At 38.8% G+C, this 27776-nt stretch overlaps 1 protein-coding gene across 3 annotated transcripts in view; it reads left to right on the plus strand.

Moving 5' to 3' along the window:
- LOC136875962 (uncharacterized) overlaps positions 1-27776 on the plus strand; it is a 186562-nt gene that overhangs the window by 76545 nt on the left and 82241 nt on the right. For all 3 annotated transcript variants that reach the window (XM_067149595.2, XM_067149580.2, XM_067149587.2), the window contains exons 2-3: positions 16878-17669; positions 21030-21128. In XM_067149595.2, coding sequence (XP_067005696.1) covers positions 16878-17669; positions 21030-21128 — 891 coding nt within the window. The remainder of the gene's footprint in view (positions 1-16877; positions 17670-21029; positions 21129-27776) is intronic.

The following is a 27776-nucleotide window of genomic DNA, read 5'->3' on the forward strand; positions in this document are numbered from 1 at the left end:
AGGGTTATGACCGTTGCTTTTACAAACTATTGAAAAGGAAATAGTGTAGTATACTTGCGGACCATTGCAAACTACAGTCAGGCAGCGTAATGGGTAGGGGTGGGGAAGATACTTGAAGGGTTCCAGGTAATATATGAATGGACAGATACCAGTTGCCAGAAAGAAACAGTAGAAAAAGTGACAAATTAAACCTCAGTTCGTGTGTGGTTGTTGTTCAGAAGACAGTATATATTCACATTCAGTGTTTATGAACTTCAGTTACAAATGTGGCTTATGAACCGAAGCGAGGAAAACTTGGTGAATGTTTCGGGTTTAAACTGAATGATTGGGGTAAGGTGACAGAAAAAGAACAGTGTTTCTGTAAGAAATGTGGAAAATCGTTCAGTTACACTGGAAGTAAAAACAGTCTTCAATTTCATCTCATACATCCTTTTCAAAGTGTACCCATGTCTATCAATATCACTACTAGTTCATCTCCTCAGTCAACACTCGAGCACCTAATAGTGAAGCCACCGGGCGAGTTGGCCGTGAGCGTAGAGGCGCGCGGCTGTGAGCTTGCATCCGGGAGATAGTAGGTTCGAATCCCACTATCGGCAGCCCTGAAGATGGTTTTCCGTGGTTTCCCATTTTCACACCAGGCAAATGCTGGGGCTGTACCTTAATTAAAGCCACGGCCGCTTCCTTCCAACTCCTAAGTCTTTCCTATCTCATATCGTCACCATAAGACCTATCTGTGTCAGTGCGACCTAAAGCCCCTAGCAAAAAAAAAAAAAAAAAAGAAAGTGAAGCCTGTGTTGTCTAATAAGGAAACTGAAATTACAAATAAACTAGTGAAATGGATTCTGCAGGATAGTAGGTCTGCCAACAGTGGCTCTGATCATGGTCTTAAAGAGGTTTTACAGGAAGCTCAATTCTTACACCTCTCATCTTCCCTCTAGAGACACAGTAACAAAAAATGACAAGTTGTGTGATGTAGAAAGGTCAAAATTATTAGATGAACTGAAACAAGCAGAATTTGTTCGTTTCATGTGAGATTTTGGTCTTTCCATAATGCCATTTGTTTTATGTCGCACCGACACAGATAAGTCTTATGGTGACGATGGGACAGGAAACGCCTAGGAATGAGAAGGAAGTGGCCATGGTCTTAATTAAGGTACAGCTCCAGCATTTTCCTGGTGTGAAAATGGGAACCATGAAAAACCATCTTCAGGGCTGCCGACAGTGGGGTTCGAACCCACCATCTCCCAGATGCAATCTTACAGCAGCGTACCCCTAACCACATGGCCAACTCGCCCGGTTTTTGGTCTTTCATATCAAACCGTAGCTGCTTGGGGGTTACAGCTCACTGGATTGATTCAAATCGGGAATATCATAATTGAACATTACAAGATAAATATGTTACAGAAAACCACAATGTCCTTAACTGCATAGAAGAGTTTGAAGATGTAGTTTGTTAATGGTGTTTGGAAGATAAAGCTGTAGCTGTTTGCAATGACAATGCAAGAAACATCATTCTAAGAGCTGAAAGAGCGAAGTACGACAATTTTCAGTATGCAACCCACACTCACAATGCTGCTATCGGAACATTACTTTCAAAGCGCAGGAAAATAGTTGGACATTTTAAACACAACCCTTATCTAGAAAGTGAGCTTGATAAAAAAGTTAAGAAACAAGGCTTTGATGATTGTAAATTAAAACAGCACATAGTTACTTGATGGAATAGCACGAATTTCATGTTCAAGAGCCTTATGAAATCTAAATGGGGTAATGTAGATGTCCTATCAACTCACTCTTCTAATATCAGACCGCTAACAAAAATTGAATGGGAGGTGATAGAAAAAATTATAGTGTGTCTGAAGCCATGCTTAGAAATATTACACCTCCTTGGTGGTAGTAAATATGTGACAGGTAGTGTAGTATTGCCTGAAGTAACACACTTGAAATTATCTTTTTCTCCAATGTCGAACCTGGGTACATAGTTAGATTTAAAAGGATTCTTGTAGAATATTTAATGGCTAGGATAAATGATTGGTGTAATATGAAGATATACCAGGAAGCTACTGTTCTTGATCCTAGATGTGAATATCTTAGATGTATTGGAATAAAGGACCAGGAATCTGTGTGGAAAATAATTTCGGAGAGAGACGTGGATGGAGTACAAGTTACAGCAAAACTATGCAGCAAGAAGAAGAAATTGAATTTTGAAACCGTTGAAGACAAAGAGGATTCTGGTCATGTTATTTTGCTTTCGAGTTCGACACTACTTATGATGGAGATTACATTCTACAAGTCATTGGTGGAACTAGAAGCCGACTTCAGAGACCCCTCTGCAATAGTGGAAAATAGATTCAGTCCAGCTTTCATATCTCATGATATAGATGCTGATTCCCATAGGGAACTTAAAATATTTATCCTGAATGAGTAAATTTATAATACCATTTTAATGGTCCGTTATTGGACATTATAAATTTTTCAGCTAACTCATTCTTGGTTGCCTGCGTTTCGCCCTCGTATGCTAAGTTGGGCTCATCAGTTGGGACTTAGCACACCTCCCAAGACGCAAGGCTAGTGCATACCGTGGAGGCTTTTAAAAAAAATATGTTTTCATTCGCCACCCTGAAGGGGTGGGGTGGGCCACCTAAAGGGTTACGCCCTTTCTCTGGCCAAGAGAAGCGAGCGGGTCGAGGAGATGTGATGGAGAAGGAAGGTGGGTAGACGAAGTGGGAAATGACAGGAGATGTGTGTATGCGATGGGAGAAGTTTAGAAGAGAACGCCAGGGGGAAGATGTATAAAGAGCAGGTGGAGAGTAGCGGTGATGTTATGAAGAGTTGTGGTGAGAAGGCGGATTATATCTAATGTTGGTAGGGGAAGGAGGAAGTGACTAGATTGAGGAGGGGGTGGACCAAGGGATTGAGGGCGTGAAACAGGAGGAGGGCCAGGCCGGGGGCGACGATGTGGGTTGTTGTGGGGTTGGCGAACTGTTGAGGGTGGGGAGCGAGAAGGCTCCACTCGGTATCGATGTCCTTGGACTTGGGCGCCGGTGCTAATGAGGTTGTGGACGTCATCTGGAGTGGGAAGATGGAGTCGCACCATATATGTGGGGCCATTAACGTTGTGGATCCGGAAGGCGCGTCAAGCTGGAACACCTTCTGTTTGTAGTTCCTGTATGATGTCCCATTCAGAGATGTACGGTGCTATCCCACGGAGAACACAACTTGACATGGTGTGGAAGGCTGGTGGTGGTTGCTGGGGCGAAGATGACGTGGCGGCGGCTGTGATGTTGTCCTGTGTAGGTGGTAGTGGCGGAGCGGTGGCGGTCGAAGTCACAGGCGCTGAGGTGGTAGGGAGTTGCTCTGGTGCAGGAGTCAAGGAAATTGGGAGGGAAGATGACATTACGGGCGAAGGGTGACAGGTCGTGACAGTAGTAACTGGAAGTGGGGAGGGGGTGTAGGCGGACGTTGTGGTGGTCGTGGTGGTTGTAGTTGTAGAGAAGGAAGGTGATGATTGCTGGTGTGATGTCCAGTGTTGAGACACGTTGGCGAAGGGGACAATAGAGGGGTTTGCGGATAGCTGGGCTAGGATATACGAAGGAATGGGCACCACTGCATAGGTTCTATGGTTAATAGTCGCTCCAGAGGCTTGTAGTCGTCGCAGGTCATCATCGTTGCGTAAATATACTAGAATCTGCGATGATGGTGCGGAAGTTGCACCATCCTCCAGTCTATAGATGTTGTCAACTGGAACGCCGGATGTGCGGAGGTCGATAAAAATGTCGTCTTCAGAGAGCTCCAGATCCACATCGGGGATTAGACAGGTATGCATGTTTGTAGGGGAGGCCGACTACCGACTTGGTGTCAGGCCATTATGCTTTATTACGTCGGCCGAGTCCAAGGACATCGATACCGAGTGGAGCCTTCTCGCTCCCCACCCTCAACAGTTCGCCAACCCCACAACAACCCACATCGTCGCCCCCGGCCTGGCCCTCCTCCTGTTTCACCCCCTCAATCCCTTGGTCCACCCCCTCCCCAATCTAGTCACTTTCTCCTACCCCTACCAACATTAGATATAATCCGCCTTCTCACCACAACTCTTCATAACATCACCGCTACTCTCCACCTGCTCTTTATACATCTTCCCTCTGGCGTTCTCTTCTAAACTTCTCCCATCACATACACACATCTCCTGTCATTTCCCACTTTGTCTACCCACCTTCCTTCTCCATCACATCTCCTCGACCCGCTCGCTTGGCCAGTATGTCTTGTTCACAATTGTTGTTTTCACAGTCTTGATGTTTAAATGGTTTTCTTCCTCTGCCCATAAAGAACTCATGAGAGAAAGAATTCTCTCCATATCTGCATTTGTTCCTGAGATTGTCATAACAAATTCAACAACTGACAGTAAAGTTTTTGAAATGGATTTCTTTTCTTGGAGCACATGTCACCACTTTTTGTCCACTTCAGCATTTGTGTCCTTTCATTCTTCTGTCTTGGAATTCTCAACATTATTTACATGATTGTCTTCATCAAATAACTCGTCTTCACCATAATATTGAATATGTTGTTATCAACATCACTGGCTATTTTTAGATAGGCTGCTTTGAACTTCAGCCCAAGCTGGTGGAGTTTGTAACTTAATCCAGTGAAATGCTTTTACTAGTTACAAGTGGTGAGTCCATTTACTTAAATATTCAAAGAAAGTATCATAAAATAAATCTGTAGTGGTTAAAACATATTTTTCATAAAAGATGCCCTCATCTTTCGATTCTGAAATCATCAATAACATTTTAAAGGTTTGAGATTTCTTAGCTTTCCTACTTGTAATTTTCTGTCTGAGCAATTCCAGTTGTTCTACCACTTCAGATGCCAAAATGTTTTCTTTTTCTATTTCCATGATTATTGTTCAGGATATTATCAGCTGGCTTTGAAAGAAATTAAGCCAAAGAAGTCATTTTTGATCTTTAAAAAATGATTTCAACAATAAAGGACATTAAATCTCTTGTGACAAGAACTAACTTCTAAGTCTATCATAGGGTACTTGTCAATAACTCTACTCATAGCCAGTAGCAATGATAACCATTTTGTTTTAACAATATCTAGAAGATGCTTGTATTCAATTTATACAAATTCACAGTTTTTTTTTCAATTATTCCACTTGTGTATGTATGTGTGTTTGTTCAGTCTTCAGCCCTAAGGCTGGTTGGATCCTCAACAGCTCTGCCATCAGCTGTCATAGATGGCCTAGGCAGCACTGAAGAGGCGTACTTGGGAAATGAGGAGTGAGGTAGTTTCTCATTGCTTTCCTCACCGAGCCAGAAGTTGCTATTACATATCAATCTGCCAAGCCCACTGAAATGCATGCACCAACTGACCCTATGAGCAACGTTTTTACACCATTCATAGCAGGAACTGGCTGCACAAGGAATGGCATTACTAGCATCGCTCATACCTCAGTCACTTTCATATTGTCAAAGCCAAGGATAAAACAGAGACAGATCAATGAAAGTAACAAAATTGCTCTAGCCCATACCAGAAGACATAGTACACAGTAAACACTAGGACCTGCCAGCAAAGGCATTTACTTATAAGGTGTAAATATGGAAATAATTAAATATTTTATTTATAACTGTTTTGATATCAGTAAGCAAAAAATCAGCACTTCTATGGACATTGTTATGAACAACATGAGCAGCACAACCAATACCAAGAATGTTTTTCTTTTTTTCAGCTCTTTTCTCGGTCTTGTAAAAGCATTGTCATTACCACTTTGTATCCACTAGAACTGGTGTTGCAGTTAACTGGAGAAACAATAATCTTCTCAGTCAGCTGGTTCTTTCACAAAATGCCTATGATATGATATGCAAACAGTTCTGCTGTTTCTCCTGTTATGTTCTGCTAATCAATAACTTTGACTTGAATATTTTCAGTCGCATGAAGTACCTAATAAGGACGGGCACCAACTTCAGATCTCTTAGGTTTGATGTGTCCACCATAACCGAAATATATTTGTTCCTTTCAGTTCAGCTGCTATTTCTCACATTGCATAAGGTGCCAGGACATTCACTAAAATTTGCACTTTGTTCGTCCTCATTTAAATTTCTTTTGAAACAAATTTCTCCCTTGTCAGAAATGCAGTCCATCGATCTCAAAGAAAGGTTATATTTTGCTGCATGGAATGGTAACAACCCTTTGTGCGATGCAAGATATAACAGCTTGTTTTTTGTTATATCTTCTCTCAAGAAGGGATATTCTTCTCTTAAATCCCGAGTGAAACTACACTTCATTTTTGGAATTAAATACTACCACTCACAACACATAATATATCTTCAATAACTTCACTATTACTATTTCTGGTACTATACACAGACTGAAATCAGCATACACATTTGATGTAGCAATGCTACCAATCATTTCAGCATTTTCAAATTATCACAAAGAGAGTGCTTTCATAAAGGTGGACAATAGTCGTATCATGAATGTTTTTGACTTCAAAATAAATCATGCCTCAACATAGAATAACAAAGTCATGCTATAAATTTAAAAGGGACAGAACAGGATCAAAGTCTATAAAAAGGGACAATAAACGTCCCGTTAGGGTTTAGTTGGGACAGCGGGACCAGGGGTAAAATAAGGGACATCTGGTTACCCTTTGGCACACAACATCTGGTATCGTTACTGTAAGGGCAGAAACAGGTTTCACCTGGCCAGGCAGCTCATTTCCATTACCATCTAGTTCTTCAGAAAATTAGCCCACTCAATTCATGCTCTTTTGTATGGAGATATTAGCAGTGATTTTGTAAATTGCTCTAGATGATGCATAGGGTTAGTTCTGAAATGAGCATATATGGACAGTTTTTTCCCTGTTTGTAAAGCACTTAAAGGACACTTCATATCACATTTGCTGGAAGTCCCTGATAACAAGGACTTCCTTCTGATCACAATCAGTACATTAGTTCAATGAATAATGTGTTTCCTTGCACTGCCTGAATATGGTACACTTTGACTCTATTATTGATACATGGGGCAGTCATGCACCTCCTGTAAACTGTGCCCTTTTGACAATTCAAGTGTAATTATATCTTTCTACCAGTCTATAACATCTTTGTCCTGTCCATCTTCAAGACACTAAGGACGCACCTGCTAATCAATATCGCTACTGTAGATAGTGAGGACCTTGTACATGACATTCACATATCAATTTGCTGGACTACGATGCACAGAGCTCTGTGGCAATGGCAAACACTTGAGGGATCTCAACATGATGCTTATGATCATACATGGATAAAATAACAAAATTAACTTTTGCTTGCATCATTTGTTTGGGCATATTATGTATCTGAATGTTTTTTAATCAGTGAGTGTACATTTTTTAATATCCTGTTAATAAAATAATCACAATATTGAGAATATTATGCTATTTGCATAGACACCTTTGGGTGAAGTTTAAGGAAGCGGAGATTGTTATCAGTGGAATACTGTGTAGGAGGGACACTGACTGGAAGGTGATTGGGGATATAAATGAGGCTATAGAGTGGGTATTTGGGGAAACTGGGAGTGAGTTTTATAGATCCTAATGGGAGGGTAGGAGTTAGGGATCTGCGCTCAGATGCCTTCACTTAAACCACAGTGGTACGTATAAGTTAGGAAATTTGTTTAGAAGGGTTATAAGGAGGTACATTCAGGAAAACGGGGTAGTCTAGGGAGCGGTGATAAGGATACAGGGATCTGGAAGTCAAGTAGGGATGACATAAAAATGTTAGTGTTGAACTGTAGAAGTATTGTAAAGAAAGGAATAGAATTATGTAATTTAATAGATATATACTTACCAGATATTGTAATAGGAGTTGAATCATGGCTGAGAAATTATGTAATGGATGCAGAAATTGTCACACGGAACTGGAGTGTATATTGTAGAGATAGGATAGGAATGGTAGGAGGGGGGAGTATTCATTCTGGTGAAAGAAGAATTTGTAAGTTACAAAAAGGTTAAAGATGACAAATATGAAATTCTAGGTGTAAGGATCATTTCTAAAGATAACAGCCAACTTGATGTCTTTGGAGTTTACAGACTGGTACAGGGTAGCACTGACGCTGATTCGGAATTATTTGATAAGATAAAATCAGTTATGTGGGAAACGACATGGAAAGGAATGTGATTGTAGAGGGAGATCTCAATTAGGCCTAAGCAAATGCCAATTGGGAAGGAAGTGCGAACGACAGGAAGCATGACTAACAAATGGCAAATAAGTTAATATGGGAAGGAGAGCTGATTCAGAAAGTGATGGAACAAACTAATAATAATAATAATGTTAATTGCTTTACGTCCCACTAACTACTCTTATGGTCTTCGGAGACGCCATGGAACAAACTAAAGCAAAGAATATACTGCCCGTGGTGCTGGTAAAACCAGATGAGCTCTATAGAGAAACTCAAGTAATAGATGGTATTGGTGATCACGAAGCTGTTTTTGTCGTAGTTAAAAGTAAATGTGATAGAAAGGAAGGTCTTAACAGTAGGACTTTTAGGTAGTACCATATGGCTGATAAAGCAGGCATGAGGGAGTTTAAAAAAATTCTATGATCAGTGGAAAAGGATAAATAAAAATATAAACAGACTCTGGGGTGGGCTTAAAGAAATTGTTGAGGAATGTGAAAACAGGTTTGTACCTTTAAAGGTGGTAAGTAATGGTAAAGACCCACTTTATTATAACAGAGAAATAAAGAGACTAAGAAGGAGGTGCAGATTGGATAGAAATAGAGTTAGAAATGTCTGTGGAAGTAAGGAGAAATGGAAGGAACCTACTAGGAAATTGAATCTAGCAAAGAAGTTGGCTAAAGATAACATAATACCAATATAAATGGTCCGTTATTGGACATTATAAATTTTCCACCTCATTCTTGGTTGCCAGCATTTCGCCCCAGTGTGCTAAGATGGGCTCATCAGTTGGTAAATAGCACACCCACCAAGACGCATGGCTAGTGCATACCATGGAGGCCACTGCATAGGCCACTTGAAGTCACCGGCAGTGCCATTGTACTATCGGGGACTATGTGTCATTACCAAAAATTTCTGCCTGCCTAGCCATCAGATGATATAGATGTTGATTCCCATAGGGAACCTGAAATACTTGTCCTGAATGAGTAAATTTATAATACCAATATAAATTGTCCATTATTGGACATTATAAATTTTCCTGCTAACTCATTCCTGGTTGCCAGCGTTTCACCCCAGTGTGCTAAGTTGGGCACATCAGTTGGTAAATAGCACACCCACCAAAATGCATGGCTAGAGCATACCGTGGAGGCCACTGCATAGGCCACTTGAAGCCACCAGCAGTGCCAATGCACTATGAAAGGCTTTGTCTCATTACCAAAAATTGATGCTTGCCTGGCCATCAGATGATATAGATGTTGATTCCCATAGGGAACCTGAAATATTTGTCCTGCGCAGAGGCTTCCACAGTATGCACTAGCCATGCACCTTGGTGGGTGTGCTATTTACCAACTGATGAGCCCAACTTAGCACACTGGGCGAAACGCAGGCAACCAGGCATGAGTTAGCTGGAAAATTTATAATGTCCAATAACGGACCATTTATATTGATATTATAAATTTACTCATTTGGGACCAATATTTCAGGTTCCCTATGGGAATCACCATCTATATCATAAGGATAACGTGTCGTGCGGTTAGGGTCGCGCAGCTGTGAGCTTGCATCCGGGAGATAGTGGGTTTGAACCCCACTGTCAGCAGCCCAGAATATGGTCTTCCGTGGTTTCCCATTTTCACACCACGCTGTACTTTAATTAAGGCCACGCCCGCTTCCTTCCCACTCCCAGGCCTTTCCTGTCGCAACGTCGCCATAAGACCTATCTGTTTCGTTGCAACGTAAAGCAAAAGAAGAAAGGATAACATGATGGCAAGCATAATTAGCAGTCATACAAATTTTAATGAAAAATGGAAGGGTATGTATAGGTACTGTAAGGCAGAAACAGGTTTCAAGAAGGACATTCCAGGAATCATTAATGAATGTGAGGAGTGTATATGTGAGGATCTTAAAAAGGCAGAAAATTCAGTCAGCAGTATGAGAAGATTGTTGGTTATAAGCAAGTATTAAGAAGTATTAAAATTTATCTATGTTAACAATGATATTTACAATAAGATACAAAAGTTGAAAACTATAAAAGCGGCTGGAATTGACGATAAGATTTCTGGGAATATACTAAAGGCAATGGGTTGTGATATAGTACCATATCTGAAGCCCGGTTCCATGGCTAAATGGTTAATTTGCTTGCCTTTGGTCACAGGGGTCCCAGGTTCGACTCCCGGCAGGGTCGGGAATTTTAACCATCATTGGTTAATTTTGCTAGCACAGGGGCTGGGTGTATGTGTTGTCCTCATCATAATTTCATCCCCATCATGATGCGCAGGTCACCTACGGGAGTCAAATCAAAAGACCTGCACCTGGTAAGCCAAACATGTCTTCGGACACTCCCGGCACTAAAAGCCATATGCCATTTCATTTTACCATATCTGAAGTATTTATTGGATTATTGTTTGCATGAAGGAGCTATACCAAATGATTGGAGAATTGCTATAGCAGCTCCTGTGTACAAAGGAAAGGGTGATAAACATAAAGCTGAAAATTATGGGTCAGTCATTTTGACATGCATTGCATGTAAGCTTCGGCAAAGCATTCTTTCTGATTACATTAGACATGTTTTTGAAATTAATAACTGGTTCGATTGAAGGCACTTCAGTTTTAGGAAAGGTTATTCTACTAAAGCTCAACTTGTAGGATTCCAGCAAGATATAGCAGATATCTTGGATTCAGGAGGTCAAAAGGACTGTATTGCGATTTACCTGTCTAAGGATGGATCATGGGGGATTACTGGCTAAAGTGAGTGCAACTGGACTAGACAAAAAAGTGACTGAATGGGTTGCTATATTTTTAGGAAATAGATCTTAGGGAATTAGAGCAGGTGAAGCTTTATTTGACCCTGTAAGAATTCCTCAAGGCAGTATTATTGGATCTTTATGATTACTTATATATAAATGATATGAATAAAGATGTGGAATCAGAGATAAGGCTTTTTGCAAATGATGTTATTCTGCATAGAGTAATAAATGAGGTACAAGATTGTGAGCAACTGCAATGTGACCTCGATAATGTTGTGAGATGGACAGCAGGCAATGGTATGATAATAATAATGGCTTGTGGCCTCCGAATAGGCCTGGTGCAGGTCTTTCAAACTGACGCCGTATAGGCCACCTGCATGACTGTGAGAATGGGGCCCTACTTTTGATGAATTCTAATGATGAAGACGGCACATGCACACAACCCCTGAGCCATCTGAATTAACCAATGAAGATTAAAATCCCCGACCCGACCGGGAAATGTTGTGATGATAAATAGGGTTATAAGTCAGGTTGTTTCACAAATAGGAAAAGTCTTGTCACTTTTAATTACTGTGTAAATATGGTGAAAGTTCCCTATGGGAATCACTGTAAGTACCTAAGTGTTAATAGAAGGAAGGTCATTGGGGTAGTCACATAAATGGGATTGTAAATAAAGGCTACAGATCTCTGCACATGGTTATGAGGGTGTTTAGGGGTTGTAGTAAGGATGTAAAGGAGAGGGTATACAAGTCTCTGGTAAGACCCCAAATAGAGTATGGTTCCAGTGTATGGGATCCTCACCAGGATTACTTAATTCAAGAACTGGAAAAAGTCCAAAGAAAAGCAGCTTGGTTTGTTCTGGGTTATTTCTGACAAAAGAGTATCATTACAAAAATGTTACAAAGTTTGGGTTGGGAAGACTTGGGAGAAAGAAGACAAGGTGCTCAACTAAGTGGTATGTTGATATAGATGTTGATTCCCATAGGGAACCTGAATTATTTGTCCCGAATGAGTAAATTGAGACAAAGTCTCTCATAGCGCATTGGCACTCCCGGTGGCTCCAAGTAGCCTACGCAGTGGCCTCCACGGTATGCACTAGTCATGTGTCTTGGCAGGTGTGCTATTTACCAACTGATGAGCCTAACTTAGCATCCTGGGGTGAAATTCTGGCAACCAGGAATGAGTTAGCTGGAAAATTTATTTTGTCCAATAATGGACCATTTATCTCAGTACCAGAATTATAAGTGGTATGTTCCGAGTTGTGAGTGGAGAGATGGCGTGGAATGACATTAGTACACAACTAAATTTGAGTGGTGCCTTTAAAAGTAGGAATGGTCACAATATGAAGATAAAGTTGGAATTCAAGAGGACAAATTGGGGCAAATATTCGTATATAGGACGGGGAGTTAGGGATGGAAATAACTTACCAAGGGAGATCTTCAATAAATTTTCAATTTCTTTGAAATCATTCAAGAAAAAGCTAGGAAAACAACAGATAGGGAATCTGCCACCTGTGCGACTGCCCTCATTGCAGATCAGTAGTGATTGATTGATCAATTCACTGATTGATTGATTGATTGATTGATAGATTGATTTCAGTAATTATGAACAGCTGTACTTTATACCCATGAACTACGCACACAAATATTTTCATATATGTTAGTTAAAATAAACAGAGCACCTTCAAGAACACAGGATAGTAATAAGTAATTTTTATCTTGAATGAAGTCTCACTGGTATAAAAATTAGTTTTACTGATCACTTTTTCTGATAATGAAAGCCCTTCATATCAACAGAATATCAATACTGTAAAGTCAAACACAACTTTAAGTCCTGATGTTTTGCACACAGACATGGCTGATACAGATAAAAAATATGATCAACCTAGTTTTGTTCCAACCGATTTGACAGGCAAATGTACCACTTTCTCAGGATCCTGCCTGCAATAATTGCCATGTCCCATGATTATCAAGCCTTCTTCTTCTTCCTGGTTTTTTTCCCATCTACCTGTGGTCAGCACTTTGTATGGATTTAGTCCATTTTTACTGCCAGATGCCTTTCCTGATGCCAAGCCTATGTGATGCATTCAAGAGATGAGTAAATTCCTCTGTAACAGGTACTTTAATATTAATCTCCATCTCCGCTTACTTTGGCATTATGTATTTTCTGCCTTAATGGTACTGAGACTTGGACCTTAACCAGCAACAAAATTTTGATCCTTTGAGATGTGATGCTACTGACACCTGCTTAGAATATCATGGGGGTTGATAGAATATGTAACACTGAAGTACTCCAACTGTTGCTCAAGTCATCCCTTGTCAGAAGCTAGCATGCTCACTAAACAAAATGTTATCCAACCGTTGACCTGCTGTATTTCTAAACAGTGGAAGAAGCATAAATAATGGTTTACCCCAAGGGTCAGTATTATCTCCCATTCTATTCAATATTTACATCCATGAACTGCCAAGAACAACTTCAAAGAAGATACAGTTTGCAGACGATCTAGCTTTAATTACCCAGGGTACGGATTTGGCACACTGTGAGGATGTACTTACAGAGCACCTACCTACCATGTGTGACTATTTTCACAAATGGAGACTCCAGCCAAATCCTAGTAAAACGGAAGTAACAGTATTCCACATGCATAAAATGGAAGCTAATCAGAAGCTGTGTGTGGTTTTTAACGGAATAGAAGTCTCCCACAATTTCTTCCCAAAATATCTGGGTGTCGCACTGGATCTATCCTTGTTGTTCAAACAGCATTGCTTGAATCTGTCAAAGAAGCTGAGTACAAGAGTGAATCTGCTGCATAAACTAGCGGGCAGCAAGTGGGGTGCAGATGCAAACACTCTTGGCACTGCTTCACTTTCTCTAGCATACTTGGCTGGTGAGTACTGCGCTCCTGTGTGGGAAAATAGCGTACATTCGAGCAAGATTGACGTACAGCTCAATGAAACCATGAGAGTTGTTACTGGTACAGTGAGGTCCACTCCTACTCAGTAGCTACCTGTTTTAGCAAACATTGCTCCTCCAGATCTGAGGAGACAAGCAGCGAAAGTACAGTTGCTCAAGAAGACCTTTGCGTACAGGAACTCACTCTTGTTCATTGTCTTATGAGATCCACCTGTGATGAGGTTAAAGTCCTGGAATCCACTCTGGACTGAGCTACACTCCTATGAAAAATTTAGTGTAACAGCAGAATGGAGACAGCGATGGGAACAATGTCCACCCACCAATGCCTGTCTGATTAAAGACCCAATGAAGAAAGTGCCAGGTTTCAATCTTCCTCGTCATGAGTGGTCAAAACTCAACCGTTCCAGAACAGACCACGGCAGGTGCCGATATATGATGAAAAAGTGGGGATATTGTGAAAGTGCTGCATGTGAGTGTGGTGTTGAGAAGCAGACATTAGTTCATGTTGCTGAGAGCTGTCCACTGTCAGCATTTAAGGATGGTTTATGGGCTCTGCATGAATTGACACCAAGTGCAGTGGACAGGTTGTCGAAGCTGGACATTCTACTTTAATTACTACGTTTATATTTTAATTTATATGTTCATTGTATATTTTTACACATTATGCTTGTAAATGCCATATGATGATGATGATAATAATAATAATAATAATAATAATAATAATAATAATAATAATAATAATAACAAAAAGGAGGGGAAGAAGAAAAATACAGGCTGGACAGAAACACGCAGAAAGGAACACAGTGAAAAAATGAAGAGATATTGGAAAGAAAAGAAGAAGAAACATTGTGCAAAATAAGTTCATATGTGCTCCACAGTTGGGCACAATGAATCAAAAATATAATAATAATAATAATAATAATAATAATAATAATAATAATAATAATAATAATAATAATAATAATAATAATAATAATAATAATAATAATAATCCAACAGCTGAACAAAAAGCTACAGGTCATGCATAACATCTAAAAGAAGAAATTAGAGTACTCTGGCCATATCATTTGAAATGATAAATATACACTCCTTCAGCTTATCTTACAAGTTAAAATTTAATGAAGTAGAAGTAGGGGAAGAAGGAAAATATATAGAATCTATGAGAATGGTATGGACTCAGTACCTCGACTCTTTTCTGACTTTTTGAGAACAAGAATCAGGTCACCCTGATGACAGCTGACATCCAATAAGGATATGGTACAAGAAGAAGAAGAAGAAGAAGAAGAAGAAGAAGAAGAAGAAGAAGAAGAAGAAGAAGAAGAAGAAGAAGAAGAAGAAGAAACCTATGTGAAGGGATCTAATCACTATTGTGTGTTTCTATGGTTGTCTGTAGCATGAAATGTTGTTTGTAAACGAAGATGTGTATGAAGATGAACACAAACAACTTATCACTGAACCAGAGAAATTAACCAGATCCAGCTAAAAATCGAACCCGGAATCCTCTGAACTGAAAGCCACTATGCTGACCATCCAGTGAATGAGCTGAACACAGTCACTAAACCTCAGCGTTATACTGTAAATCTGTGATGGTTCTTTTAGTCTACCCAGTGCCTACTTTAATACCGACAAATGGCAATGCATCACTAAAATCTCTGTGTCACTCCACACAATGCTGCCCAACCAGATGGCCTGCAGATATTGGAGTGCCACGTGGTCAGCATGACAATACCTTTAGCCATAGTGACTGACTGACAGTCTGCTGCCTCTCATATCAGATAGCTCATCAGCTGATCTCATAAGGCTCAGTGAAACCCTTTCCAGCCCTCAGTCCAAATCAAATCTGGGACTTCTGGGTAAGAGGTAGACTCACTACTATTACATCACAATAAGCATATTAAAAAATCTCCTATGAATATTTTCATAGCCTTGTCTGTCCACAAATGGATTTAAATGCTTGGACTTTGTGAGCATGGGTTTGTAAACAATAAAATATTGTGACCGGCTGAGTAACACAGTTGTTTAGGCACTCGTCTCATGTCTTTAAGGTGACAGGATTGAATCTCTGCCCAGTTGTACTTCATCATAAAACAATAATCACTCCCACCACTCGCAGGATAGTTAGTTGGCATATAAAAGTTTTTAAATGCAAGGGACCATGTCAGTAAATTCACTTCAAGACAAATTTCTAGTAGTCTAGTATAACGGTCATTAACAATTACAACATTGTTTACAAAATGACTAAATAATAATTTTCAATTTACAGTGTGTTTATTGGATGGTTGGATGAATAAGTGATTGACCAAATGAACACACTTTCTAAAATTACCCAAATTTAACCTCTAGTTAATGACATGTATTCATTCTTTTAGATCATTATTGCCAACTGAAGAGCATAGTATCAATAAGTAAACTGGATAACATATAAAACAAATCTTAAGTCCTGCCACAGCACTTAATTAAGTTATGCAACAGTCACATAGGCAAATATAAAGTGTGTCAGAAAATGATTTATTAGAAATTAGCTGTTGACTTCATTTTACAAACTGGATTAACAGTCCATCAGTAGCCTCTGTGGCTCAGGCAGCAGCATGCCGGCCTCTCACCGCTGGGTTCTGTGGTTCAAATCCTGGTTACTCCACGTGAGATTTGTGCTGGACAAAGCGGAGGTGGGACAGGTTTTTCTTTGGGTGCTCTGGTTTTCCCTACCATCTTTCATTCCAGCAATCATTACCCCAGAGGAGTGCAACAAGCATTGGCAACCAGAAGAATTCCTATCATCGCCACTAGATTCTTGACCTGGTTGAATGACTGGAAAAAGGCTGTGGATTTCTTTTTATCAACAGTCCATCAATCTGAGAAAATATTCAGTAGTTATTAGTTCATCTTTGCTCGGTTATTGTGTCACTTTCTTGTTTGCATGATGAATGAATGAATGAATGAATGAATGAATGAATGAAGTTCTAATATACCTAATTATCCTGATGATTTTGGAGTAATATTTTAAATATTATTAAATAACCTCCCAGTAATCTAACCTCACGAGGTAACACTTCTTATTCTTTGTTTCAGCTTGAGGCTGCAAAAATGGATAGAGCACGGAGGAGCCATAGGCAACTGGAAGCCTTAATAGCCAAGTTAGAAGATCGTATGGCCTCTCTAGAACAACGAGAGAGCGAGTTACAGTATGATTTAAATACAAGTTCACTCCCTTACATAAGTACTTCCGATGACCCAACTTCCTCCGACAGGATTCCTCCGCGTCCAACACCACGGCCTAGAACCAATCCCGAGAGGGGTGGCTATCCGCGTGGCCCACAGTCCCGAAATTTTATAGACTTACTGGAAGATGAAATCAGGCGCTTTCAGTTAGAGAAACAAGAAGCAGATATTAAATGGCAAAAGAGGCAAAAAGAGCTCCTCACACAGCTACAGTCCATTAGAAGTGATTTTTTGCCAGAGCCTGAATATTCACGTTCGGTTGATTCTATACAATCGGCCGATATTGAAAATATTCAGCGTCTGAATCGCCTTGCTGAAGAAGTCAGTCAAAAGAAGCGGAGGGTCGCAGAGCTTGAAAGGCAGCTACACGAAAAGGTGAAACAAGCACCACCCTCACCAGAGCAAGGGGTTTTGATGCAGAGAGCTCCAGGTCAGAGTCTCCGCCCAAGGCTCTCCTCGACGTCATTGGCCCAGTTGCACAGAATTATGAGGGAACTGGAGAACTTCATATGTGCCATTGAAGAAGAAGATTATAAAGCAGCAGATCAGTTACCGGTACCCAGTGAGGGACCTCGCACTGCAACTTCTGCTATGGGAGGAGATGACGCGACACAGGATATGATTCGGCTCCAGCAAAAGGAGGTAACTGCTGTGATCTATAATAATTTTTAAGTCAACATTACCTTCGTTGCATTCTCCTCCCAAATATTCACAGCTGATGAGGGTCTCAACTGAAATTTGCATTTCTTCCACTTAATAGTGGCAATTCTTCTAATTTATCTTTTCATTCAGACCTCCCCTGAACAATTGTGTTTTCTTCAGTCCTGGAGTTAATAGTTTATGAGAGTTAGGATATGTTCCATTTTTCTATGTTTTAAACCTTTCCCTGTTTTTTATCGATAGGTACTCTTATTCAATGAGATCCCAGAATTTTCTTATTCAGTAAAGGGTTTTGCTGACCTATATGTTTAATCAAGTGACCAACATTGTTGTGCTCTCATTAAATTTAATAGATTCAAGCCATTTCATTTTTTATTTATTAAATACAAATGAATGAGGCCAATGAAATACCTTTTATTTCAATTAGGGCATTTAGCTCTGGCGGTATCTTCTCACTTGTTACAATGGTTTTTGCTGTACCTGCCATTTTCTGACCTGTTTACATTTTGAAATATTATCAGGTAAACTTCTGAAGATGTCTGTTTAAAACTATTCCACTCTGCCTCTCCCCTTCCCATGTAGGAATTATGGTTTCACTGATTCTTTAGTCAACTTGTACTCTTGACTATGCCAACTCCTATTCCCCTCCTTAGACGCCATCCTCTTTGCAACCACTAACATTCTATCGACTCCATTTTCTTTTCCCCTCAGTTTTTAAGATTATTTTCCTACAGTATGACCAAATTATTTCAACTTGTACAACTCGCCGTTAGAATTGCTCTGTCTGACATATAGCCACCACCATTATGAGTCAAAACTGCTGCTATGTGGTGCAGCATAAGAAGTAGGGTATGTCAGTCCATGTGGTTTCAATATGCTGCCAAAGTTCAACAGCTATACCTGATAATGATCACTGATAAGCCATTTATTGTACTGTGGAGTTACGGACTATACGTGTTCAGTGGGAGAGAAGTAATATAAATGCCATGTATAAATTTTTGGCATTACTGAAGCCACAGACATCTGTGGTGTGCAATCAGTGGAAGCCAAAGCTGTCAAAGTCTTGAAAAATAAAACCTTCCTGTTGCTAAGGAAGAAGTGGAACGTGATTGCCATAGAAAAATAATTGGATATCATGTACCTCGTCGTGTTGGTAAATGACTTCAGATAGACTATAAGGGACTTATACTAGAAACAAGTAGGACTGGAATCCAGTGGCAGTCTTAACCAGATTACCAGACAGATATGGCACTGCATAATGTGGAATTCACTCAGTCTGTCAACTTGCTTCAGTCATTACGGTACTACAGACAGAAGCAGGATTAATGAAAATAGATATTGTTATGCCATGTGTTTTTCCATGGATAAATTCCTGGCAGTACTGAGGCCACAGATGTCTGTGGTGTGCAATCAATGGAAGTCAAAGCTGTTGACGTCTCGAAAAAAAAAAAAAAGAACAACAACATCCATCCTTCTGCTGAAGACAATGTTGAACTGTGGGTTGGCAACCGTGAGTCTGGTATTGTTTCCATTTACTTGTGCCAGTCTCCTCACATTAATCTTTACAAACCAACGTCTCTTGGTCAACTCTTGTTCTCCTCTGAACCCAATGGTATTAGGTTTATAAGGCCTAGAGAGTCTTTCATTTACACTAGCTTCTTCCCTTTGTTTTGCTAATATCATAATTCTTCAAATGATTTAACCTCTTCTGTTTTCTCTTCTGATTAGCGTTAAGAGACTGTGTCATAACTGTTGGGATCAGGAAGTAATGTCAGAAAATTTCCTCATTGCTCTGTGGAAACAAATGTCATCAACTGCTCTGCAGAAAGCTTTACATCCACTTCAGACAACCATTGAACCAGAAGAGGAGCACACTAGAGCACCAGGCCTGGTAATCACCCTTGGGGAGGATATAATAGTTTATATCACGTATGTGTGTTGTGCAGAAAAATGGAAATGTCATTGAAATTCAAGAGAGTCATTTACCAAACCTATTATGTACTGATTCTGACATATGTGACCCGTTGCGTGGAAAGGGACCCAAAGTCGGCAATGGAAATTTTACAGCAGAGCTGAACAAAAGTGTCTGGGGAGTGAAAACTACATTTCTGTGTTTTGACTTATGGGTCTTCTTAACAAACTAAGTTATGCAACAGTTCGAGTCCGCTACTCGATGTCATGAAAACTTTGTACAATTGGTAAGAAAGTTAGTGAAAGCCATAATTGTGTTTTTCTCAAAATACAGTTTTCTTAAAAGCAACATTCAATAATTAATATCTTCTGAATTATTGCAGCTGAAAGCATGAACTAGATTTTTAAATGCTTAGTATCTTATGCTAATTTTAGAACCAGAAAAATGAAAAATCTGACTTTAGGTCCCTTTTTGCCCAACGGGTGATATGTGGATGTGAAATTTGGATGATGAGGATGAAAGAGGTGATCAGGATTCAGAATGTTGGGGTGAGATTTGTTTGGGGTATTATCGGAAATATCAGACGTGACAGAAGAAGAAATATGGATATTACAAACATGGCTGAAGTTAGTAGATTACAAGGATAACAAAGTGTCATGCAAGTTCAGATATTATGGACCCATGAGAAGGATGGATGCAAATAGATTACCATGGAAAATGTTTGATTTACAACTTGAGGACAAGAGATGAAGAAGGAAGGCCTAGAATGAGGTAAAGAGATATGAGGAAGTCTGATATCGAGATGAGAGGTGAAGACTGACACACGATCAAAATTGAGGAGAGATTAAAGGATAGAAATTGGTGGAGGGTCTTTGTATACCAACCCATCAAATAGATGGAATGATGATGATGATGATCATATGGTCTCAGCTACCGTGTGCAGACATTTTAATTCAATGCCATCGGGCTGCCTGCTCATCAATTTCGATGTTCTGTTTCACTCTAGGCCTAATAGATGTCAGAGTAAATGGAATCTCTCTTGGTCATCTATGGCTGAGCTTTAATGAATTTTGTCAGGTAAACGCCAAATGTGCACCAGAGTTTTTTTATATGTTGATATCATGTGGCATGAAGTGTTGCATGGACTTTATTTCCGCTCTTCAAAAATCTGACTACCTGTGCCGGGTTTGAACCGACGGTCTTGGGATCCAAAGGTCAACCTCTAGCACTGATCCACAGAGGCAGATTGTGATAAGTAGATTACCATAGCTTTTAATTGATGCTCTTGATGTCTCCCCATGTTTGTATGTTGAATGACACCGTGTACGTTTGTGATCCGTTGTACATCAGAGATTTAATGGACCTTATTTCTTAATATAGTTTGTTTGCCATGAAAATGTATTTACATACAGTATGTTGCTTTTTTGCAGATTGAGAATCTCAAGCAACAACTGGCGTCCGTGACCAACAACTATATGGTGGCCAAGCAGGAGAGTGATAATATGAGACAGGAGTTGAATGAACTGAAGGTACGTTGCAGCTGGTATGAAAAAGAGGTTTATTACCATAACCAGATTATAGTAGCCATTCTCATTGTGTTAGCTGTAAGGAGACTTGAAACACTAATCATCTCATATTTGATGTTGGTTTTTCCTTCTCTCATGATTAAAATATGCAGAAAATACAGACGGATAGAGTTTTAGTCATCAACGCAATGTGTTAGACTGATTTTACCTACTCTGACTCACAACTTTGAACTTTAGGTCTTTTAAATGTTATACATTCAACATGAATTTTTTAGTCTTTTGATACTAAGATGAACTGCAGTACTGTATAGATAAAAATTAATTTAGACCTTGGTCTGTAATGGTTGAAAATTCCTAAAGAATCAACCCTAGCCACCTGTTATGATAAACTAATACAATTCAACTGGATACCATAGGACGAGGCAAAACCAATAAATGTTTCCACTCGTTAGTCAAAATAGTACGGTACAGTCAACTCAGGATATAGTGAACTTGGTTATAATGAACATTTGGCTTTAGTGAACCTAAATGTCTGGTCCTGATGTACATATATTATAATACATACTAAAAATTCATAGCCCTGATGTACCAGTATCTATTATTAGGCCTATAATGCACCTAATGTTTCCTGCATAAGAGAACCACCTGATAACCTCGAACTAGCTCACAATGTTATCCACACACAAAGTTATTCAAGAACAGAATTCTTGTGAATGGTATATGATCAGCATGCTTTCTACATACACCATTCAATGAACTCTTTATAGTGACATCATCGATTAATAATTTGAAGAAGGGAGACAGTAGCATCATATTAAGATTACCATCAAAGTAGGTGCTGTTGCATGAATAGTCAGCAGATTTTTAGGTCTAAAAAGGAGATTTTTTTTGGGCCCTTCATTGCTGCTTTTAGGCATTAAATTAAAAAATAGTCACTTAAAATTTTCTTCACACAGACACTAAAAGTACTCACCAAAGAATGTGAAGAATTTATTCCATACCTATGTTTTTATTTGAAAAGAACTTTACACACAAATTTCACATTTTTAAATGGTACATTCACAAATTCACATAATATACCTAAACATAAACCACACTCAGACAACTGGAGTGGGACATTGATGATGATGATGATGATGATAATAATGATAACGATCTGAACATAAAGTACTTAAGTGCCTTCATAATGTCCCTTACTCAATATATTTCCCGCAATTTACTTCGCAATAAACAACAAGCAGTTTTCCTAAATTTTCAATTGTAAAGTTATATTTTTTGCCACTCATAATTCATTTATATACTGAGAATGAGCATTTCACATCAACTGAGGAAACTGGACAATGTTTCAGATTCAGAAGAATAATTGGAAATTCACCTCATCTCCGTCACTCTTGCCTGATAAAATATCAGTAGCAATGGACAGTCACCTTAATCCCGTGTTCTTCTGAAGCACCAATCCCAACTTCTTCGGAACATTTTCTCCAGTGGTACTTGGTGCTTCATAAAGCTTCTGCTCTGGCCTGTTCAAAAGTTCAACTTACTCATAGACAGGTCTTCCACAGCTTTCAAGAGCAGTAATAGTGTCTGCCGTGAAAGTAAAGTGGGCCTGAAATAACTAAGTCCTTCTGAACACTACATTCTTTTACAATTAATAATAATGTTATTGACTTTACGTCCCACTAACTACTTTTATGGTTTTCGGAGACACTGATGTGCCAGAATTTAGCCTCACAGGAGTTCTTTTTTATGTGCTAGTAAATCAACCAACATGAGGCAGACGTATTTGAGCACCTTCAAATACCACCAGACTGAGCTAGGATCGAACTTGCCAATTTGGGGTCAGAAGGCCAGCGCCTCAACTGTTTGAGCAACTCAGCCCAGCTCTTTCACAGTTGAAAGTAAAAGCAATAAATTTATTATATTCCACCTATTCAGTACTCAACTAGCTTACATAATTAGGATTTCATCCCTATTTTATTGCTAAATTATTAAAACATGGTACATGTGTACATGTTTTGCTCATTTTCTTTAGAATATTAAGGCTAATTAGGAATGTTGACCTAGAACTTATATGATTGATTTGTCATTAGCAAATAATGCAATTTTTAAGAAAACATGGTTAAATACAATTTTCTTGTATATTGTGTCCAATGGTTGTGATCTAGGTATAACAGTTATTCTGTGTATAACATCAAAATGGCTGGGCTAAGAGTTATTCACATTCAATTATAACTATTAAGTCATAAAGGTTTGTTGTTTACTTAAAATGTTTTACTAAAATCTTGAAGAATCATTGTCACTTCTTATAAACTTGAATAAATGACTATTTTACACTCTCAAAATTTTTTTATGAGATCAGGCTAAAGATTTTTTGTGTTCGTCGTCTTGCTATCTGCAGTTCATGTTTTACCATTTCTTATTATAAGTATTGATTGTTACACAGTTGAATTTATATATGTTGAAACGTGTTGTAATCCAATTTAACAATTATCTTGTTCAAGATTTAAAAATCTGTGTGTATGAATAGGGCCTGGGTGAAAAGGGACACTCAAACTTAATGTTGACAGTTGAAATATGATTTCTCCAAACTAAGCAATGAGCTTGTTGACATATCCCTTCAACTCCTGCCTGTGTATCTGTTAGTGTTCACGGCTGCAGTGGCGGTGCGTTCTATATGTTCAATGGTTCAGTGAACCCCCTAGAAATAGATAAGTCTATGTAAAATGGTGTATTACAGCCTATTTCTTTAATAAGCTCTGTATATCCACTCGCGTAGCGATATTTTTGACATCAACACTCTGTTGCTCTTCGGAACCAGCCAAGAGGTTCAATTTCAGGACTGCGGGAGCGGGGCCGTGAGATGTAAGGAGGGTGCACAAGGCGAGGGGCTGTGAGGAGCAGGGAAAACATAGCCCAAGAATCGCTGGCGACTGGACCAGCGATAGATACGAGTTACATCGAGCAGCTCTGAAATTAGCCGAAGCACTGTCAGAGCGCGCGGTTAAAGTTTGCCGTATGTGGTAGGTTTTGGAGGGGTTTTAATTTGACGATTTTGCAATTCTGATGTAATTAACCGCAATGAGCCAGAATATTTTGGTAACTACGTTTTGTATAGCATCAATAGGCGTACGTAGCCTAAGTTTATGTAATTAATAAAAACGTTTCATTAGTAAGTGGTGATGGTTATTATAATGTTAACAGGAAGTACAACTAAGCAACCATCCTCTATATAACACTAATCATACAGAAAAATGGAAGGGATCCTACACTTCAAAAATGAAGGTATCGTCCAAAGAAAACAAAGGCCACGAAGGGTGTGAAAATAAAACACTCCCTGGGCCTCGAGGGCTCTAGTACCGTCGAGGTCGGAAAAGAACAAGACTTGATCAAGGGAGGTCAGATAGGATAGATGAAAGTGAGGAGCCTGATGCAAGTAAGTGGAAGCAATGCCACGACCCAAATAAGGGCCCCGTGGTCACCAACCCACAGTCCCAAGTTGAGAGCCCCTGGACCTTTTCATTAGTAATACGTGTTTTATGAAAAGTAAGCAGCAAAATACGTCAATACATAAACAACAGTAGTCTGCCTAACACGTTCTTGAAGAAGGTATTTGTACGCAAGCAACGTCTCCAAAATCAGAGGAAATTGGAGCAGCTTTAAGTAATTGCACCTCATATTCTCTGTCTTTCATCTTCATTGTTTTGGTAACTTCTTCGAACTGTAGCCGTATCCCTTCAAAGGAAAGTCGCGTTTCTAATCAAGCAATGTCACTATTTTACATCTATGTAAACATCAAGTAACAATAAATCTCAGCACGTTATTTTCGACTGCAGTGAACCCCCAGACGCTTTACCCACGCGCCGCCACTGCACGGCTGCTTGACGACTGCCTGTCATTCCACTAGCACTCCTTGTGTTCTTTCACAGTTGCTGTAGCTTACGTTACACAAACTGCATCATCCTTGAAGGTGGCTAGAAGTCATTTGATTTCCTGAAAATGTTTGCTAAAGTAGTCAACAGCCTTCAGCCATGTTCCCCAGTGAATGAGTACAGGTTGTGGAGGGAGAGCAACATCTAGAAGTGTCTGCCGAAAAGTTTGCACTCTTGATGGAGCTTTCACAAAGACTTTCTTGACTGAGGAGATAAGTTTATTTACATTCAGAAATTGTGCTCTCATCTGCTGCATTGCTTGATTGAGACCAATAATAATAATAATAATAATAATAATAATAATAATAATAATAATAATAATAATAATAATAATAATAATAATAATAATAATAATAATAATAATAATAATAATAATAATAATAATAATAATAATAATAATAATAATAATAATAATAATAATAATAATAATAATAATAATAATAATAATAATAATAATAATAATAATAATAATAATAATAATAATAATAATAATAATAATAATAATAATAATAATAATAATAATAATAATAATAATAATAATAATAATAATAATAATAATAATAATAATAATAATAATAATAATAATAATAATAATAATAATAATAATAATAATAATAATAATAATAATAATAATAATAATAATAATAATAATAATAATAATAATAATAATAATAATAATAATAATAATAATAATAATAATAATAATAATAATAATAATAATAATAATAATAATAATAATAATTGCTACACGGAACTACCGTAGATTTATCATGAATGATCCAACAATTGTCTCAGACAACTGCCGCCGCTGTTCCAGAACTACAGAGAGCATACAGCACGTCATCTCTGGTTGCCCACACTTGGCCAACACCGATTATAAGCACCGACATGATCAGGTAGCAAAAATCATTCACCTGAAACTTTCTGTAAAATGTGGATTTCTTCAGTCATCAACTGCATATTGGAAATATACACCTCCACGCATTCTCGAAAATTCTTCATATAAACTACTGTGGGACCGAGAAGTCATAACCTATGTCACGCTCAGCAACAATAGGCCAGATATTATTCTAATCGATAAATCAAAAAGATCCGCATCCCTTATAGAAATTGCTTGTCCAAATACCTCCAATCTGCAAACAACAATAGCCACAAAGATATCAAAATACACAGAACTGACAATAGAAATACAATGCCTGTGGAAACTAGAATCAGTCACCACAGTTCCAATAGTAATATCATGTACCGGTGTTATTCCAAAATGCTTGCACAGCTCTCTGGCCGCATTAAACCTGCATCATCACACATACGTAGAATTACAGAAAGCCACCCTCCTGAGCACTTGCCACATTGTGAGAAAGTTCCTAGGAACGACTTTTCCTCTGACTCACGCCAAACAGCATGAAGTTCCAGGCCGCAGTTCCAGTAGCACAAAAACAGATTCCCAAAACGTGGACATAAGAAGTCTGAAGTTGTTTGTATTTATTGTATAAATGTATATGTTGTAATTATTTCTGTTGTAAATATTTGTACATATATGTACATGTAGTTTCATAATCAAGACGGTGACTCCTTGCTTAGGCCGAGTCAGCCCATTATGTTACCGGCACAAGCCGAGCCTTCCTAAATTGATAATAATAATAATAATAATAATAATAATAATAATAATAATAATAATAATAATAATAATAATAATAATAATAACAAAGTCACCTCCGTACAGGCCACGAAGGCCCTTGGAGGAATGGAAGGTAAAGGCTTCCACCATTGTTAACCGCGGCACGTGATGGGGTGAGTGTTTAGCTCTATGCCCGGCCGCCTTTGCCCCCAGGAATTAACCTGGTACTCATTTTTGGTGTAGGCTGAGTGAACCTCAGGGCCATATCCACCTCCGGAAGTGGAAATCTAGTTTCTTAAATTTTACGACTTCCTGACGGGGATTCGAACCCACGTCCTTCTGGGCGAACAGAGCACGCCTTTACTGCCTCTGCCAGGCAGCCCCTAATAATACTAATAATAATAATAATAATAACTATACAGACTACATATAGGTAAAAAATCATACCCAAGAACCCAACAGGAAAGAACTTGAAATTAAAAAATGCATGGATGCAAGAAAGAAGACAGGCCCAAAAGTGAAAGGATGAGGAAATTTTGGGAAGATAAGAAGGATAAGAAAAACAAGAAAACCAGTGCTAAGTAATGGTTCTACTTGTTCCTTAGAGGGCAAAACACAATGTATATAATGATGATGATGATGATGATGATGGTAATAATAGACGAGTGGTCATGCGTGTTAATGCGCTATGGCTATGGAGCCAAGCTATACCTTTGGGAGATGAGTGGGTTCAAGCCCCACTGCCAGCTGTCCATTTTCACCTCCAGGCAACTCTGGGACAGTTCCTAGTCATAGGCTGCAGCCGATTCCTTCCACGTTCTTACCGAATTTCATTCACCATCATTCATTTCATCTTCATTAGCTCTTGAGATGAGATTGGCGATAAGGACATCCAGCTGTAGAATCATGCCTTATAATTTCATTTCACTTCATCCCCACTCCTGTATCAGGAAACGGGACTAAGGGCTAGACATACAACAACAATAATTTCATAGCAGCATATGCCATTCAGATTGCCCTGTAGACAAAGCATTGCAAACATGCAGTATGTCTTATAATCAAATGGTAAATGAGATTTTATTATTATTATTATTATTATTATTA

Source organism: Anabrus simplex, chromosome 1, assembly GCF_040414725.1.
Source record: "Anabrus simplex isolate iqAnaSimp1 chromosome 1, ASM4041472v1, whole genome shotgun sequence".
NCBI lineage: Eukaryota > Metazoa > Arthropoda > Insecta > Orthoptera > Tettigoniidae > Anabrus > Anabrus simplex.